Source organism: Petaurus breviceps, unplaced genomic scaffold (assembly GCF_028583685.1).
Source record: "Petaurus breviceps papuanus isolate PSGF00001 unplaced genomic scaffold, PetGlider_PUasm1.0 558, whole genome shotgun sequence".
NCBI classification, from domain to species: Eukaryota; Metazoa; Chordata; class Mammalia; order Diprotodontia; family Petauridae; genus Petaurus; species Petaurus breviceps.
In genome coordinates this window covers 2,287,884-2,307,748 of record NW_027186376.1, presented here as the reverse complement: position 1 = coordinate 2,307,748, position 19,865 = coordinate 2,287,884, and the positions used below count along the sequence as shown (strand labels likewise).

The window sequence follows — 19,865 nt, the reverse complement described above, 5'->3', positions numbered from 1 at the left end:
TGTTATGTTATGTTATGTTATGTTATGTTATGTTATGTTATGTTATGTTATGTTATGTTATGTTATATTATTTCGGCCTATCCAAGAACAACTGACATTTTCTCATTTGTTTAGATCTGACTTTATTTGTGTGAAAAGTGTTTTGTAATTGTGTTCATATAGTTCCTGGATTTGTTCTGGCAAGTAGACTCCCAAGTGTTTTACATTGTCTACAGTTATTTTAAAAGGAGTTTCTCTTTCTATCTCTGGCTGCTGGACTTTGTTGTAATGTATAGAAAAGCTGTTGACTTATATGGATTTATTTTATATCTTGCAACTTTGCTAAAGTTATTAATATTTCCAGTAGTTTCAGGGTTGATTTTCTCATATAATCTGCAAAGAGTGATAGTTTTGTTTCCTTATTGCCTATTCTAATTTCTTTAATTTCTTTTTATTTGGATCTGTTTAATAGTATCTTGATTTCTCATAAAGTCATTAGCTTCCATTTGCTCCAATCTAATTCTGAAGCAATTATTCTCTTCAGTGAGCTTTTGAAATTCTTTTTCCATCTGGCAAATTCTACTTTTTAAGGCATTCTTCTCCTCATTGGCTTTTTGGGCTTCTTTTGCTATTTGAGATAATCAACTTTTTAAGGAGTTATTTTCTTCAGTCAGGTTGTTGACTCTCTTTTCATGATTTTCTTGCATCATTCTCATTTCTGTTCCCAATTTTTCCTCCACTTCTCTTAGTTGATTTTCAGAATCCTTCTTGAGCTCCTCCATGGCCTGTAACCAATTCATATTTTTCTTGAAGCTTTTGGTGCAGGAGTTCTGACTTCATTGTGTTCCTCCCGTTCCATGCTTTGATCCTTTTTGTCCCCCCCAAAAGGAATCCAAAGTTGGATTGTTGTGCTTGCTTTGCTTCCTTTGCTTGCTCATGTTGCTACTCAATTACTTGACTTTTGATCTCTTTGCCACAGTAGAACTCTGCTTCCAGAGGGGAGAGTCCCACACAGCCCCCACACGCTCTGGCTCACTGGGCACACACCCCAGGACCATGATCCAAATCCAAACAGGTTAAAACAAGAGCAGTTACCCTCTGAATGGTCACTTGGTCCCCCTACAATCTTCAGCCTGGGAGCTCTGAAGCAGCCGTGCCACAGTGGCTGCAGGCTGCCGCGCTTCAGCTGCTTCTTGCACTGGGAGCAGAGTCCGGACTGTGCCCCAGTTCCAACAGAGTTCTACACTGACCCTTTACTTCGTCTTTGGCATTTGGTTGATATTTCTGGAAACAGCCACAGCTGCTGGTGATCCACTCTCCCAAGGTCCACTCCAGCTACTGCTGGTCAGGGCTGCCCTGAGACTAAAACCACGGGCTCACAAAGGGCTGGGCTCAGCTCCCAGCTTGTGACAATGGATCCTTCCTTCAGACCTTCCAGGCTGCCTTCAGTGGGAGATTTGTTTCTCTCTGTCGCTTTGTGGGTTCTGTAACTCTAAAATTTGTTTAGAGTCATATTTTATAGGTATTTGAGATAGTTATGGGGGGAGCTCATGGAGTTTTCCTTCTTCTATGCTGCCATCTTGGCTCTTTAATTTCTTTTTCTTTTCTTATTGCTATAGCTAACATTTCTAGTAGAAACTTGAATAATAATAATGATAATAGATATTTTTGCCTTATCTCTGATCTTATTGGGTGGGTCTGGTTTATCTTTATTGCATATAATGCCCATCTCATGGTTTTATGCAGATACTGATTATCATTTTATAGAAAGCTCTCTTTATTCCTATGTTCTCGAATTGTTGTTTTTTTAAATAGGAATGGGTGCTATATTTTGTCAAAAGCTTTTTCTGTATCTGTTGAGATAATCATATGATATCTGTTGGTTTGTTATTGCTATGATAAATTATGCTGGTAGTTTTCCAAATATTGAACTAGCCTTGTACTGCTAGTATAAATATCATCTGCTCATAATGTATGATCATTGTGATACAGTACTGTAGCCTTCTTGCTAGCATTTTATGGGGTGCTCTGTCCAAAGGAATGTGAATTTTCATTGCCAAAAGCTCGAAAGGTATCTTGGGATTTATAGGCTTGATTTCTCTCTTGAGGACAATGCCTTAAACCCAGAGCACTTTGGATCTCACTGACTGGCCAGCCACAGGTCTCAGCCTAAGCCGATGGGGGTCATTGTTGGGCCCTGATTGCTCAGAGTGAATGTAAATAGCAATTGTTTCCATTTTACCCAAAAACCCTGAGGGTCTTCCCCTCCCAAATTATTATTTTTTTGGACTAGGTAAGAGGCCATTCTTTGCCTCATTTCTGACCTAGCCTTAATCACTGAATGAGTAGTGCCTCAGTCAGACTGAGACCTGGGAAAGGCCTTAACTTAAAAAAGCCATGGTCTCCGATGGGATGCAGGGCCATCTCTTGTCATCCTGATCTATATATTGCAGTGGCAAGTGGTTGTGCCACTAGACCCAGATTGCTCTGGAGAAGAAAGTGAGGCTGGTGGCTTTGCACCTTTCCTTTATTTAAATCAAATTCACTTGCAAGTCATGGCATCACCTTCCTGATGTCATGATCCTCTTCAAGAACAAAGGACAAACAATATGGGTGAGTATATCCTAGTTAGCATTACTGTGTATTTCTCTCCATTTTATTTTTCCTCCTATTTATCCTTCTCTTTCTCTCCTTTCATCCTTTACCTCCTCACCAGTATTTTGCTTCTGACTAGTACCTCTCCCAATTTGCCCTCCCTGGTAACTTTTAAGGCATTTTCTTAAAGTGAGTTTTCATACCTCATTTGAATTTAGAATTTGGCCAATTCTATTTTAAGGTGTTGTTTTCGTTAGTGACTTTTTGTATATCTTTTTCCATTAGGCCAATTTTTCTTTTCTTTTTCTTTTAAGTTAATTCATTTCTTTTTAGTTCTCAACATTCACTTCCATAAGTTTTAAATTTTCTTCTCCTCTCTCCTTTCCCCTCTCCCCAAGGTGACACTCAATCTAATATAGATTCTACTTGCGCATTACTATTAAAAATATTTTCACATTAATTATGTTGTATAGAAGAATTAGAACCAATGGGAGAAACCATGAGAAAAGAAAAACAAAACAAACAAAAAAATAAAATAGTCTGCTTTACTCTGCATTCAGACTCCATAGTTCTTTCTCTGGATGTGGATGGCATTTTCCATCATGAGTCCTTTGGAATTGTTTTAGGTCCTTACGTTGCTGAGAAGGGCCAAGTCTATCAAAGTCAGTCATCACACACCGTGGCTGTTACTGTGTACAATGTTCTCATGGTTCTGCTCTCTTCTCTGAGCATCATTAGTTCACATAAGTCTTCCCAGGTCTTTCTGAAGTCCATCATTTCTTAGAACACAGTAGTATTCCATTACATTCATATACTACAATTTGTTCATCCATTCCCCAGTTGATGGGCATCTTCTCAATTTCCAGTTTTTGACCGCTACAAAAAAGCTGCTATAAATAGTTTTGTACATCTGGGTTCTTTTCCCACTTTTATGCTGTCCTTGAGTGTAACGTTAAGGGAATTTAAAGATCTTCCCTGCCCCTTAATAGACCCATGTGACCTGCTTTGAGTTCTGGCCCAGCCCATAGCTTAAGTCACATGGAGCCCATGGGGGGAGGAGCTTACCAAACTGGTGGAGCAGAAAGGGAGAGTGAGACAGAGCTGGGAGAGAGCGGAGGCAGAGCAGCTAGCATGAGTGAGAGAGGGAGGAAGTTTGCCTACGGGAGCTTGTGTGTGGGGAGGCCTAATGGAAGGGAGGCTTGGGGATGGCGACACTCCCTGTATTGGTGATGTGTATAAACTTCTTTGTTAGCATGGTGGAATTGGCTTTCTGATATCTGAATAAATATCTTGGTTTCATCTTTGAGGAAGACAGTTTGTTATATTTTGTGATTCAACCCTGGAAATACATCTGCATATTTATAGCAGCTGCTATGAATATTGCATTGGTGTTACATTGGGATACAGTTCTAGAAGTAGTATTGCTGGATCAAAGGGTGTGCAGGGTTTCATAGCCCTTTGGGCATAGTTCCAAATTGCTCTCCAGAATCAGATAAGTTCACAACTCCACTAACAATGAATCAGTGTTCCGATTTTCCCACATCTTCTCCAACATTTATCACTTTCCTGTTTTGTCATGTTAGCCAACCTTATAGGTCTGATGTGGTGCCTAAGAGTTGTTTTGATTTGCATTTCTCTAATCAATAGTGACATAGAGCATTTTTACATATGACTATAGATAGCTTTAATTTCTTCCTCTGAAAACTGCCTGTTCGTATCCTTTAACTATTTGTCATCTGGGGAATGACTTGTTTTCTTATAAATTTGACTCAGTTGTCTAGTTTAGAAACGAGGCCTTTATCAGAGACACTGGTTGTAAAGTTTTCTGTTTCTCTCTTAATCTTGTTTTCTGTTTCTCTCCTAATCTTGGTTGCATTGACCTTGTTTGTGCAAAAACTTTACAATTTAATGTAATCACCAATTCTACTTTTCAAGGCATTTTCTTCATTAGATTTTTACCATTTGGCCTAGTCTGTTTTTTAAGATGTTATTTTCTTGAGTGTTTTTTGTGCCTCCTTTTCCAAGATGTTGACTAATTTTTCATGATTTTTCACTCTTGTTTATCTTTCCACTTTTTCCTTTACCTCTCTCAATTGATTTTATTTTTTATTTTTTTTAAGCAATTGGGGTTAAGTAACTTGCTCAAGGTTACATGGCCAGTTATTTCTGGGTGTGGTGCTAAGTATCTGAGTCCGGATTCAATCCCCAGGTCATCCTGACACTGGGGCAGGTGCTCTTACTCACTGAGCCACCTGGCCTCCCCTCTCTCAATTGATTTTTAAAATCTTTTTTGAGCTCTTCCATGACCTGAGACCAATTCATATTTTTCTTTGAGTCTTTGGATGCAGGAATTTTGACTTTGCTGTCTTCTTCTGAGTGTGTCTTTTGATCTTCCTTGTCACTGTAGTAACTTTTTGTGGTCAGAATTTTTTTCTGTTGTTTTCTTATTCTCTAGCCTGTTTCTTGACTTTTCACTCTGTGCTGAAGTGTGGCTCAGCTTTTGGGGGTAGAGGGAGCACTGTATCAAGCTTCAGGTTTTTTGTGCAGCTGTTTTAAGAGATAATTCTTAGAACCTATAAGTTTTTGGTCCTTCCAAGGTGGCATGACATAGGGAAAGGTGTGTTTACTATTCTCCCAGCCTGTGCTCTGGTCTGTGCACTCTTTTCCACTTTTGAACTGTGAGCAGGGTCTGTGGTTCCCTCCAGCTACAAGCTCTGCTGGGCTGGTGTTCCTCCTCACTCTGGGACTAAGACCAAGGACTACAATACAGATCCAAGTTTGGCAGTACAGCAGAGTACAGTACAGCAGTACAGCAGTACAGTACAGAGTACAGTACAGCAGTGCAGCCCCTGGTTCTAGCAAAGAGATCCCTGTAAGTCTCCTTCCGACCTCTTGTCACATTCTCTTACTGTCCATGGGCTGAGAGCAAACCACCACTGCTGCCACTGATTCATTCATCCCTGGTCCTTCTTCTGGTTTGCTTGGGCCTAGTGTGTGCTGGCATGGCCTGCACTGGACTGTTCTGCTCTCTCACCCTAATGCAACAGACCTTTGTTGTTGATTTTCTAAGTCAACTTTCTAAGTTGTCTTGAGCTGGGAAATTGTTTCACTCCATCTTCCTGTAAATTCTGCTGCTCTGGAATTTCTTTAGAGTCATTTGGAGAGGTTTGGGGGAGATCTTGGACCAGTTCCTGCCTTTACTCCACCCTCTTGACTCTTCTAGTGAACTTTTGCACCTTTTTTTCATTTGATTGAATTCAACATATTAAGAGTTGTTTTCTTTAGTAAATTTTTGTGCATCGTTGTGTGCTTCCTTTATCAAGCTGTTGGCTCTTTTTTCATGATTCTCTTCCATCCTTTTCATTTCTTTTCCCAGTTTTTCTTCTACTTCTCTTATTTGATTTTTAAAGCCCCCTTTGGGCTCTTCCAGAAGTTCTTTTTAGGCCTGAGATCAATTCTTATGTTTCTTAGAGGCTTTGAATGTAGGCAACTTAACAATGTTGTCCTCTTTTGAGTGTGTATTTTGGTCTTCCCTGTCACCATGATAACTTTCACTGATCAGGTTCTTTTGCTACCTCAGAGGCTGACAGCATGACAAGGGGACACTCCCACCCACCAGGAAAACACATAGACCAAAGCATATTTATAACCGAAAGTAGGTGGCTTTGATTGAAGTCGATCTGCCAGGTTTCAAAGGGTGCATCTGGGAGAGGAAGCTGCCCATGAGCAGGCTTCAGAGACTTGGCTGCATGGTGCACATGGCAGGTGGGACACTGACTCTAATTTAGAGCTATACTCTTTTTCCCTTGCCTCTGAGTACAATTTATCATGGCTGTCCCACTCAAGAGGCTGAGTTTCTTTATTCATCAGTTTATGTCTCAAATACTCTAATTTGGTCTTATCAAAGCTGCCCCAATGGGGCCAGCAAAGTTTAGGGTCATATCTAGTCAAATCAACCCAATCCTGGTAAGATGAGGGACAGTCAAGGCCATATTTCTTATACATGTGAAAGTTCCATGTTTATTCTGGGAGTTTGTTCATAGGAACTGCTGTAATTTTCCCTTTGCCTTTACTATGCATCTGTCCCATTCTAAAGGTGAACATTCAGGTAATAATACCACTTATCTAACAAGTACACACAATACACAAATACAAGAGCAAGTTCACTATAATGGGATATAATGACACAAATACATAAAATACAAGTACACAATACAAGGAATACGCACTGTGCTGGCAGTTCATTTGAAATACAGAAGTAAATTCTAACCAAGAACACAATTAAAATGGCAATTCCAGCCTGTTCCAAACTACACACAAAAGTAACCACATAAGCATTTGTTAACACAAATAAAATTACCATGTGCAGAAATAAAAACCACCCATACTGGGAGGAAAAGCAATTCAATATAGGTTATACATGTGTAGTTATGCAAAACATTTCCGCAGTGAACCAAGTGAACATATTGTGAACGAATTACTATATTTCCCTCCCTCCTATCCCCCCCCCACTTATTCTATTTTCTACTTTGACCCTGTCCCTTTTCAAAGTGTGTGCTTCTAACTACCCTCCCCTGCAATCTGCCCTCCCTTCTGTCATCCCCCCTCTCATCCCCTTCCCTCCTACTTTCCTGTTGGGTAAGATACTCAGTTGAGTGTGTATGTTATTCTCTCCTTAAGCAAAATATAATGAGAATCAGGTTGTCCCATTCCCTTTCACCTTCCTGCTCCTCCCCTCCATTGTAACAGTTTTCTCTTGCCTCTTTTATATGAGATAATTTACCCTATTCTATCTCTCCCTATCTCTTCTCATTATATTCCTCTCTCACCTCTTAATTTTATTTTTTTAGATATCATCCCTTCCTCTTCAACTGATCCTGTGCCCTCTGTCTATGTATACATGCACACTCACATATGTATTTATATGCACATATACCCTCATATATATATATATACATATATATATATATTTCTGTCAACTTCCTCATACTGAGAAAAGTCTCATGAGTTACAATTATCGTTTTTCCATGTAAGAATGTAAATAGTTCAACTTTGATAAGTTCCTTATGATTTCTTTTCCCTGTTTACCTTCTCATGCTTCTCTTGCTTCTTGTATCTGAATGTCAAATTTTCTATTCAACTCTGGTTTTTTCATCAAGAAAGCTTGAAAGTCCTCTATTCCATTGAATAAACACATTTTCCCCTGAAACATGATACTCAGTTTTGCTGGGTAGGTAATTCTTGGTTTTAATCCCAGCTCCTCTGACCTCCAGAATATCATATTCCAAGCCCTTAGACCCCTTAATGTAGAAGCTTTCAGATCCTGTGTTATCCTGACTGTGTTTCCATAATACTCAAATTGTTTCTTCCTGGCTGCTTGTAATATTTTCTCCTTGACCTGGGAGCTCTGGAATGTGGCTATAATATTCCTAGGAGTTTTCTTTTGGGGATCTTTTTCAAGAGGTGATAGGTGAATTCTTTCAATTTCTATTTTGCCCTCTGGTTCTAAAATATCATGGCAATTTTCCATCAGAATTTCTTGAAGGATGATTAATGCTAGTTGATTTTAACAGGCCTTTTTTTTAGTTCCAGGTTCCCATTTGCCTATCCTGTTTTTGGTTCTTTAAATTTATCTAAATCATTCACTTAATTTATTACACATATTTAGGTGGTTGGGTTTTTATTGTTCTCTTCTCTTCTCCCACCCTGCGCAGTAAATGGTTCAAAATCCTTTCTCCCTCCATACTCTAACCTTTAGTCACTTTCTTTTTTCCCTTTCCCAAGAAGTTTTCCTTTATATATTTCCTTTCCATTTCCTCATTATTTTTCATCCCTTCCAGTTTATTATGAATGCTATTTTGTAATTCATGGATTGTATCATAACTTGTTCTTTTTTATTGTTTCTATGTCCCTTATGGAGTTAAAAATTCTTGGGTATGAGGTCTGAGCTCCCTCTTCTATTCAGTTTCCATGTTACTGACCTTGTAGCCCTTACCCAGCTTTTTTTCCTATTGTGCCACAAAATTGGGAAACAATATCAGATGGAGCCAGTATCATGTGTTAGGAATGATATATTTTAAGGGAAAGATATATTTATGAGGTAAAAGAATACAGAAGAACTATCAAGGTATCAAAAGCACTTAAAGGGGTGGCCAGGTAGCAAAGCGAGTAAGAGCACCGGCTCCAGTGTCGGGATGACCTGGGGATCGAATCCAGGCTCAGATACTTAGCACCACAGTTACTTAACCCCAATTGCTTTAAAAAAAATTGGGGTTCTTACCCTTTTTTGTCATGGACATGTTGGTATTCTAACAAAGCTGATTGACTCACAATAATGTTTTTAAATGCATAAAATACAGAGCATTACAATAGAAACCAATTTCATTAAAATACAGTTATCCCAAAATGGTGAAACTTTGTCTCACAATGGAACCATAGGGAGGACCCATCCTCACCATAATTAGTCCCTATCCTAAAGGCATTTGAATCTTATCTGTGATATATCATATCCTTTCTCTATGGATGAAATGCTTCCCATGGAGGCAACATTCACCCAGAGAACACAGCTTCTCATTTCAATCAGTCACTTATTACATATCAGATTAGGAATCAAACTTCTGAGGACAAAAACAGTTTGCTCTCAATGAACTAAATATCTTTTCTTTTTTAAAAAAATTTATTTTTACTTTTCAACATTTATTTAGTTTTACTTTTTAACATTCACTTAAGCTTCTGAGTTTTTAAATTTTCTTCCCCTCCTTTCCTTCCTCTCTCCCCAAGACAGTGTGCAATCTGATATAGCTTTTTCATATACATTCCTATTAAACATATTTTCACAATAGTCACGTTGTAAAGAAGAATTAGGGCCAATGGGAGGAACCACGAGAAAGAAACAAAACAGCAACAGACGAAAAGGAAGCAAATAGTATTCTTCTGTCTGCATTCAGACTCCATAGTTCTTTCTCAGGATGTGGACAGCATTTTCCATCATGAGTCTTTTGGAGTTGTCTTAGACCCTTGCCATGCTGAAAAAACCAAGTCTATGAAAGTTAGTCATCACACAGTGTGACTGTTACTGTGTATAATGTCCTCTCGGTTCTGCTCACTTCACTAAGCATCAGTTCATATAAGTTTCTCCAGGTTTTTCTGAAGTTCGCCTCCTCATCATTTCCTTTTAAATTTAATTTGCCTTTAATGATAATTTGGTACACAAATATTCACAAATTAAAACCTAATAATGTAAAGTATTTCATTGCACCATTTTATTTTTCTGTAGCACATAAATGCAAGCATATTTTGACATGAAAAATATTCAAGTATAACCTTGATTAACTGGAATATTTAGGGTATGGGTCTGTGTAACTAATGGTTAATGTTTAATTCTTCTAGGTAAAAGCCTTTAAAAATATAATAGTTCACTTTTTTGTCTTAATTTTACTGCCTTTACTAAGCTAAACACATCATGATGGCTAAGAATCTTGCCTTAGTTATAACTAAGATCAATCAAATCTAGCTTCCTGATGTCCCGTATAACTTTACAAGACCACAAACATCCTTCAAAGAATACACGTAGCTGTATAAGGTGCATTTTTTATAAGAATCTTTTGCCTTTTCAATGAGCATTAGGTCAGAAACTGGAGTGCCATGGGATGACGTCACTGAAAACAAATCATATAAAACTTGGTTTAGGAGTGCTAATTTATGCATTTGCAAACACAGCTGTGTTTTACTACAAAATAACAAAGAATTTAAGCTGCTTTTCTCTGGAGCCTTGATTTCATACAGTGTCCATGACAGCATACACAGCATCATGCCTGTGTGTTAACACTTTCCTATTTTAACCCATTTCCTTTTTTTAAGGGTTTACCTCGTTTTCCTTTTGAGGTTTCTGGAAAGGCTTGGATGTTTCATCCTCCACAGTAGTTGCACATACGTGTTTGCTTCTCTTCTGCTGTTTGTTTACATAATCTAGTATTTACTTTTTTCTTCTCTACTCTTTTGTTGCTGTGTTTTTTCATCTTGACCCTTTTGGCACCCAATCTTATTCCTTCTGGATTTTGTGGGTCACCGTGATATTACTTCTTATCTCTTGTATGACTTGCTCCTCTCTTTCCTACCACTTCAGTTTTAACTTGACCTTTCTGTCTTCAGTGATCGTGGTGTTTCTACTGTCTCCTTTTCCCCTGCCGGCCCCCTTGAACTTTGGGCTCAGTACAATAGAGGGTAGATGATGGCACTCCGTTGAGCTTTGTGTGATTTCAGGTCTTCTCAGTGGTATTCACTCCCTTTCACATTTCAATGAAGAATTGTCCACATCAAAACATCACGATTACATGAGAGCACTTAGAATATACTCATGAAGGGATATAACTCGGCAACAGATATATTTACTTTAAATTCCCACTACTAACCATATCCAGTTCTACAGGAACATAGGTAGACTAGCTGGTGTGAAATGTCATTTTCCATAATTAGAATAAGTTCATATTGTACAGTTGGTGGTACTTCTGAGTTAACTGGAAATCCAAATAAGATACAGGAGTCAACTGAAACCTGGGAAACCCAAATACAAATATTTATGTGTTAATCAGCTCATCTGTTACTCATATCTTAATTCGAATGTAAAATACACTTTTATTCACCTCTTTCTATGTTCTCTGGCAATTCTTATTTGTAACTCAGAGAAATAATTTAATCTGTGTTTGATACATGATTTTAAACAAGAAAATTTCATTTTCTTATTTTACTGGTAAAGAATTGATTCCCAGTAATATCATTTTTCTATTTTAAAATGAAGTAGAAACTCCTTCCATAGTGAGGCTGTGGCTGGATTTTAAGGGGCTTCACCGGGGGGCTTGGATTGCTTCTCCCACTCAATTCTTCGCAGTCTCTGCAGCCAAAGCCATGGCCTCCCTTTCCTCACTCTCAGGGGTTCCACCCTCATCATTTCTTATAGCACAATAATATTCCATCCAATTCTTTGCCACTGCAAAAGAGCTGCTATAAATATTTTTGTACATGTGACTCTTTTTCTCATTTTTTATGCTCTCTTTGGGATACAGACCTAGAAGTGGCATTCTGGGTCAAGGGGCATGCACAGTTTTATAGCCCTTTGGGCATAGTTCCTAATTGCTCTACAGAATGGTTGGACTGGTTCACAACTCCACCAACAATGCATCAATGAGTGACTCAGTTTCTAGTGGAGAAGACAACGTGTAAATAATTAGGTACACATACGTATATATGGAGTAGATTGGAGCTAATCTCATGGGGAAGGGATTAGTAAGAGGGATGGGAAGGGCAGAAGTGGAAGAAAAGGAAAGGCCTCCCAGGGCACAGACTCTTTCCACACTCAATCTGCTGTGAGATGCCCATCTCCTATTTCAGGTTCCTTGTCTTCATGATCCCAGAGCTCTTCAGAGGCATGCCCTCTAATCTCTCACATTCTTTCCTGTCTGCTTCCTTCATGTCCATTCTTTTGTAGCCCCTCCTACCATTTTACCAAGATTCCCTGGGATTACAGGGGTCATCTCCAGTCATCCTGATCTATATCTGGCCATTGGACCCAGAGGGCTCCAGAGGAGAAAGCGAGGCTGGTGACTTTGCACAGCCTGCCTCATTTAAATCCAATACACTTGCACGTCATGGCATCACCTGCCTGACATGATGGTCCTCTTCAAGAACAAGACAAACAACAGCCTGTGAGGAATCACTATCCTTCTGTGGTTCACACGGCATCATCAGTTCCTCTCATTCAAGCAGCTTTCCCCTCTGCTGTTACCTCCCCCAGAAGACATCAATTCATTTGAAATCAGGGAATTTGGTTCATAGTACATTAGATCAATTTTTATAACTTTGTTTTTTTATTTTTTTAGAAATCCTTTAAATATTTAAATTAATATTTCTTCTCCTGGGTTCCATGAACTTGTTTTTTAATTTTTTAAAGGTTGTACTTTAGTTAATTCATTTCCTTTGTAGTTTATGCATTTAAAAACATTTTGAGAATCATTCGACTTTATTAGAGTACTAAAAAGATCTATGACACAAAAAAGGTTAAGGACCCCAACTTTGACTCCTTTTAGGTGGCTTTTTATACTTTGATAGTTCCTTTGTAATCTTTTATCTCATAAATCAATCTTTCCCTCAAAAATAACATGAGATAATTAATTTCACTATTTAGCCTTTTCTTGATAAATGTATTGTATAAATCAAATACTCTGCTCACCTCTGGATTTTTTTCAGGAATACCTCCTCTCTTCTGTTGAAAGTTTATCTTTTTTTTTTTTCATTGATGATCAGGCTTAGGTTGGCATGATATGTTATTTTAGGTTGAAGCTTGAATTTTTCTTTTTAGAATATATTATGCCACTCCCTCTTATGATTTCCCTTGAATGTGGAATAAATTTACATTACTCAAATTGACTTTCCTTCATAATTGAAGATCTTTATCCTGGCTATTTGCAACATTTGTTATTTGTCATTGAAATTGCTAAATTTGGAATTTGAAGGGCAGGTTTGGAATTTTTCCTTAGTGGTTATATGTGTATTCTCTTAATCAGTGATTTGTTGTCTCTGAGAATTCTGAAAAGTTTACTTGTATTTTTTCCCACCTTATGGTATTTAAGCTTTAAAACAATTCAGTCATTCCCCAATTGATGACAGCCCATCATGTTCTCATTCTTTGTGACTTAAAAAAGAGGTTTACAGTAATTATCAAAATAATCTGGTACTGGCTAAGAAATAGAGTGGTTGGGGCAGGTAGATGGCACAGTGAATAAGAGCACTGGCCCTGAAGTCAGGAGGACCTGAGTTCAAATCCGGCCTCGAACACTTAACACAAAAAACTAGCTGTGTGACCTTGGGCAAGTCACTTAACCCCAATTGCCCTACCTTCACCCCTCTAAAAAAAAAAAGAAATAGAGTGCTGAACCAGTGGAATAGATTAGGTACAAATTACATTATAGTGAAAGACCATAGTAATCTATTATATTTGTGATCACTCATTATTTAACGAATCTGCTGGGAAAATTGGAAAACAGTATGGCAGAAACTAGGTATAGACCAACATCTCACACAGTATACCAAGGTAAGGACAAGATGGGTACATGATATATTCATAATAGGTAATACCAATAGCAAATTAAGGGAATGTGTCAAATTTATGGATAAGGGAAGAATTTAGGACCAAAGAAGATATAGAGAGCATTACAAAATGCAAAACAGACAATTTTGATTATATAAAATTAAAAAGTTTTTGCTCAAACAGAACTAGTGCAAGCAAAATTATAAGGAAAGCAGAAAACTGGGGGAGGGGAAATTTGCTGCAAGTATCCCTGTTAAAGGCCTCAATTCTCAAATATATAGAGAAGTGAGTCAGATTTATAAAAATACAACTCATTCCCCAGTTGATGAATGGTCAAAGCATAACAAGCAGTTTTCAGACAAAGAAATCAAAGTTATCTATAGTCACATGAAAAAATGCTTTAAATCACTGTTATAGGAGAAATGCACATTAAAATAACTCTGAGGTACCACCTCACATCTGTCAGAGTGGCTAATATGAAAGACAAAGGAAATGTTGGATGTTGGAGGGGATGTGGCAAAACTGGCATGCTCATGCACTGTTAGTGGAGTTGTGATCTTATACAGCCATTCTGGAGAGCAATTTGGAACTGTGCCCAAAGAGCTATAAAATTATGTAAAACCTTTTTGATCCACTGCTAGCTCTGTATTCAGAGGACATCCCAGTAAAAGGGAAAAGGAAGTGTTTGTACAAAAATATTTGTAGCAGCTCTTTTTGTGGTGACTAAGAATTGGAAATCAAAGGAATACCCATCAATTGTGGAATGAATAAACAAGCTGGGATATATGATTATAATGGAATATTATTGTGCTCTAGGGTATGACAAGAGGGATGATTTCAGAAAATCCTGAAAAGACACAAACTGATGCAACAGTATTGCCAGATGAAGACCTGTGAATGACTTCATTCTTCCCAACAGGGATCCAAGACGATCCCAAAGGACTCATGATGAAGCATGCTATCTGCCTCCTGACAAAGAACTGCTATTGATTGAATACAGACTGAAGCAGGCTATTTTTCACTTCCTTGCTTTGATTCAAGTCATCTTGTACAAAATGACTAATAGGAAAATGTTTAAGTAATTGCACCTATGTCTGATAGCTTACCATTTCAGGAGGGGTCAGGGGAGGGAGGGAGTGAGGGATAGAATTTGGAACTCAAAACATTAAAGAAAAATGTTTTTTAATTAGAAAAAAATATTAATGAAATCACAAAAATAGTTATGATTTTTTGTACATTAAAGGAGGTTTTATTTGGTCAGGAATAATTCTTCCTGTGGTCTGTCATTTCTATAATCCCCCCTTCTTAATTCTATAGAATGAGTGGGTAGGTGTTAATAATATAATTGCTAACCTCACAGGACTGTGAACAAAGTGACTTGTAAACCATATATAGCACTATATAAAAAGGAGTTTATCTTTTGGTCACAAATATCCTCAAGAAATGTCTTCTCTCATACAATTGACTGTTAGTAACCTACTCCAACTTATTTCTATCTGCCATATGTCTTTCCCCTGCCCTGTGAGTTATTTGCGATTTTAAAACTTCTAAGTTGATAGCACCAACTAAATAATATTAGTATTAAAAATATGGGTCTTTGCAGCTGTAAAGCATTTGGAACCACTTGAAAAACTGTCTTTATCCAATTTGCAGATGCCAAAATATGGGGAAGAATGGTTAACTCAGTTAACTAGTCAATAGAGCTATTATCTAAATACATCTTTGCAGCCTAGAGTCATAAATCTTGAGCTAGAAGGGATAATAGAGGCCACCTTAGTAAGGCCCAGAAGAGTTATGTAATTTGCTGATTTGAAATCCAAGCTTCTTACACCGTGACACATGATGTAGAATAATCGCACAGTTCTCACTCAGTGCTTAGGAGAGACAAATCTGTGATCTGGAACGCGGTAGCAGGCAATAAAGCTCTCCTTGGCACCTGTTTCCATCATAATTACCCAGGGTGGGTCTGGAACTTCTTCTTGACCTGGTACACAGGGTCTACAAGTTATACTCCTAGCCAGTCATTTTTCCAGTGTCTGCAGACCTCTTTGACTTGTCTTCCTGTGCCAAACTGGACTGGAAAAACGACTCACTGTATAACTTTTTCCTGGATTTACTCATCATGATTCAATCTATTGCATTCTCGTTGTCTCTTTGGAGGTGTTTTAGGGAATATGGGGTGGGGCTTGCTGTACCCCTGCCACCTTGGCTTTATGCTCCCTAATTTTTTTTTAATTCTTGATTAGAGCACCAATATCTGACATACATTCATTGCTGACTTCTATTTTATAGAAAAAAAAACAACCTAGGGGTGGCAAGGTGGTACAGTGAATAGAGCACCAACCCTGGAGCCTGGAGGACCCGAGTTCAAATGTGGCCTCAGACACTTAATACTTACTAACTGTGTGACCTTGGGCAAGTCACTTGACCCCAATTGCCCAGCCCTCCCTCCTCCAAAAATGCAAAAAAAAAAAACCACCCAAAACGAAGTGCAACAATTAAATATAAAAAAACCAAGGCATATATAGAAGCATGGCGTCCAGGGAGAAAAAACATTTTTAGAAGTATTTTGGTTATACTCCTCCCTCAGTTTTTCAGTTGCCCACGGTTGTTTACCTGGTTTTGTGCCTAACTCAGTTCTTTTGTGAAACTGTCCATTTTTTCCCATAGAAAGTAATAAATGATATGTGTTCTTATTTTCCTTGGAACTATATATCTTTTTTTGGAACAATATATGTATGTGATACAAAGATAAAAACCGTGTAAAAATGTCGGAATTCAAACATGAGACTCAGGAGAAACAGAAAAAGGTAAATATAATTATAAGGGATGACACCAGGATAAACATTGAAGTATGGGAGATGAGGCGTGTGTGCCCTCTGAACCCTATCTTTAAAAGTCATAGGAGATGCATTATTAGACAGAAGGCCTCAGAGTGGTTCTGTTATATATTGATGATCATAACAAAAGAAAGAAGAGAAAAGTAATACATTGTAGAGGGAGGAGAGAAAGGAAGGTTAGGGAAAAAGTAGATATGATACAAACACACACACAAAAGAGGGGATTGGGAGGAGAGGCCAACGTGGATTTTTCATCTGAACTGGTCAAAAGAGGAAAGAATACACAAATGAGTTCAGTAGAGTAATATATTTCACTCAGCTGTGTTAAATAAGAGGAAAGGAGGGCATTAGAAAAAGGGCAGATTAAGGGGAGTATTAGTCCTAAATAAAACAAATTTTAATTAAGAATCTATAAAAATATTAATGGCTACTTTTAGGGGGCAAAGAATGGGAATCTGAGAGGGTGTTCATAATTGGCTAAATATATATTATGAAATACTCTTGTGCTGTAAGAAATTATGAAGGTGGGAGGGGGAGCCAAGATGGCAGAGTAAAAGTAGGAACTTGATTGAGCCCCAACCACCTCCAGTATCTGTAAAATACGACTCTGAACAAATTTTAGAGCTACAGAACCCATAAAGTGACAGAGAGACAAAACTCCCGCTGAAGGCAACCTGGAAGGCCAACAGGGTGCATCGCACTGAGCTGGGAGTGGAGAGCAGTCCCGTGTCAGCCACAACAGCCCAGACTGGGGCAGCTGCAACCAGTACCCAGACCAACCAGAGCAGACTTCAGGAGAGTAAATCACTGGCAGCTGTGGGGTTTTTAGACTTCTCAACCCATAAATGCCAAAGAGAAAGTAAAAAGTCAGTGGGGAACCCTGTTGATCCTGGGTGAGAGAAGAACACAGTCTGGTCCCAAACCCTGGAGCGGCAGAGGTGATGAAGCCTGCAAGTGCTGCCACTGATGCCACTTCTGGCAGGGGGTCCAGGGCGCATTTGCAGGAATCTTTCTGCTAGCAATAAGGCAGGCTTCTCTTACTTTGCCCTGCTTGGAAATGGGTCGCAGTCTTGGGTGGTGGACTTGGGGTGAGGAGCACTGGTGTGGCAGAGCTTGTTAAGGATGTGGAGAGAAAGTCCTCCTCACAGTTCTGAGGCAGGTGCCTGGAAAAAATTGACAACAGCTGCTCAAAACCCTAGAAATTTGGGACACAGCACTCTCCACTCTGGAAGTAGAGTTCTGCCAGGGCAAAGAACTTAAAAGTCAAGTAATTGGCTGGCAAGATGAGCAAACAGAGGAAGCACAATCAGACCATAGAATCCTTTTTGGGGAGCAAAGAGGATCAAAACATGGAACCAGAAGAAGACAACAAAGTGAAAACTCCTGCATCAAAAGCCTCCAAGAAAAATATGATGTGGTTACAGGCCATGGAGGGGCTCAAGAAGGATTTTGAAAATCAAGTAAGAGAAGTGGAGGAAAAATTGGGAAGAGAAATGAGAATGATGCAAGAAAATAATGAAAAACGAGTCAACACCCTACTGAAGAAAATAATACCTTAAAAAATAGACTAACTCAAATGGCAGAAGAGGCCCAAAAAGCCAATGAGGAGAATGCCTAAAAAAGCTGAATTTGCCAGAAGGAAAAGGAATTTCAAAAACTCACTTAAGAGAATAAGTCCTTCAAAATTAGACTAGAATAAATGGAAGCTAATGACTTTATGAGAAATCAAGATACTATCTATAAAACAGATCCAAAGAAATGAAAAAATAGAAGGCAATGTGAAATATCTCATTGGAAAAACCACTCACCTGGAAAATAGATCCAGGAGAGATAATTTAAAAATCATTGGACTATCTGAAAGCCATGATAAAAAAAAAAGAGCCTAGACATTATCTTTCAAGAAATTATCAAGGAAAATTGCCCTGATATTCTAGAACCAGGGGGCAAAAGAATTCATCAATTGCCTTTTGAAAAATATCTCAAAAAGGAAACTCCTAGGAATATTATAGCAAAATTCCAGAGTTCCCAGGTCAAGGAGAAAATACTTCAAGCAGTCAGGAAGAAAGAATTTTAGTATTGTGGAAACAAAATCAGGATAGCACAAGATCTAGCAGCTTCTACATTAAGAGATTGAAGGACTTGGAATATGATATTCTAGAGGTCAAAGGAGCTAGGATTAAAACCAAGAATCACCTACCCAGCAAAACTGAGTATAATGTTTCAGGGGAAAATGTGAATATTCAATGAAATAGAGGACTTTCAAGCATTCTTGATGAAAAGACCAGAGCTGAATAGAAAATTTTACTTTCAAATAGAAGAAGCAACAGAAGTATGAGAAGGCAAACAGGAAAAAGAAATCATAAGGAACTTATTAAAGTTGAACTGTCTACATGGAAAAACAATAATTGTAACTCATGAAACTTTTCTAAGTAGGAGGATAATTGAAGGGAATATGTATACATACTTATATATCTATTTATAAGAGGCTATATGTGTGTATCTGTGAGTATGTGTATACATAGAGGACACAGGATGAGTTGGATATGAAGGGATGATATCTAAAAAATAAAATTAAGAGGTGAATGAGGAATATATTGGGAGAAGGAGAAAGGGAGAGATAGAATAGGGTAAATTATCTCATATAAAGAGACAAGAGAAAGCTGTTACAGTGGAGGGGAAGAGCAGAAAGGTGAAAGGGAATGAGTCAACCTTAATCTTGTTGGATTTGGCTTAATGAGGGAATAACATACACCCTCAATTGGGTATTTTACCCTACAGGAAAGTAGGGGGGAGGGGATAAGAGAAGGGATAATAGAAGGGGGGCAGATTGGTAGAGAAGGTAGTTAGAAGCAAATACTTTTGAAAAGGGGCAGGGTCAAAGTACAAAACAGACTAAGTGGGGGGCATGATAGGATGGAGGAAGGTATAGTTAATCTTTCACAATATAACTGCTGTGGAAATGTTTTGCATAACTACACATGTACAACCTATATTGAATTGCTTGTCTGCCCAGTGGGTGTGGGTGAGGAGAGAAGAAGGGAAAGAATTTGAAAATCAAAGTTTTAAAAATAAATGTCAAAAAATTGTTTTTTACATGCAACCAGGAAATAAAATTTATAGGCAATGGGGTATAGAAATCCATCTTGCCCTCCAAGAAAGTAAGTGCGGGGGGATGGCATGGGGGACATAAGAGAGAAGAGAATGGAGAAGGGGGGTATGCAGTATGCTTGCTCTCTTGAGGTGGGGAATAGGGGAGAGATGGCGAGAAAATTTGTAACTCAAAATCTTGTGGAAATAAATGTTGAAAACTAAAAAATAAATAATTATTTTTTAATTTTAAGGGGTGGTTAGGTGGCACAGAATTAGTA

General features: G+C 38.3%; 2 protein-coding genes across 4 annotated transcripts in view; one reads left to right on the top strand and one right to left on the bottom strand.

Annotated features, from left to right (window-relative positions):
- REDIC1 (regulator of DNA class I crossover intermediates 1) overlaps nt 1-14,924 on the top strand; it is a 38,013-nt gene extending 23,089 nt beyond the window's left edge. For all 3 annotated transcript variants that reach the window (XM_069102898.1, XM_069102897.1, XM_069102899.1), the window contains exon 7: nt 14,474-14,924. In XM_069102898.1, the coding sequence (XP_068958999.1) occupies nt 14,474-14,554 (81 nt within the window). In that variant the 3' untranslated portion in view covers nt 14,555-14,924. The remainder of the gene's footprint in view (nt 1-14,473) is intronic.
- The window catches only part of SLC2A13 (solute carrier family 2 member 13), a 215,003-nt gene continuing 205,753 nt past the window's right edge, over nt 10,616-19,865 (bottom strand). Inside the window, exon 10 of the mRNA XM_069102895.1 lies at nt 10,616-11,127. Within this exon, the coding sequence (XP_068958996.1) occupies nt 11,117-11,127 (11 nt within the window). The 3' untranslated portion in view covers nt 10,616-11,116. The remainder of the gene's footprint in view (nt 11,128-19,865) is intronic.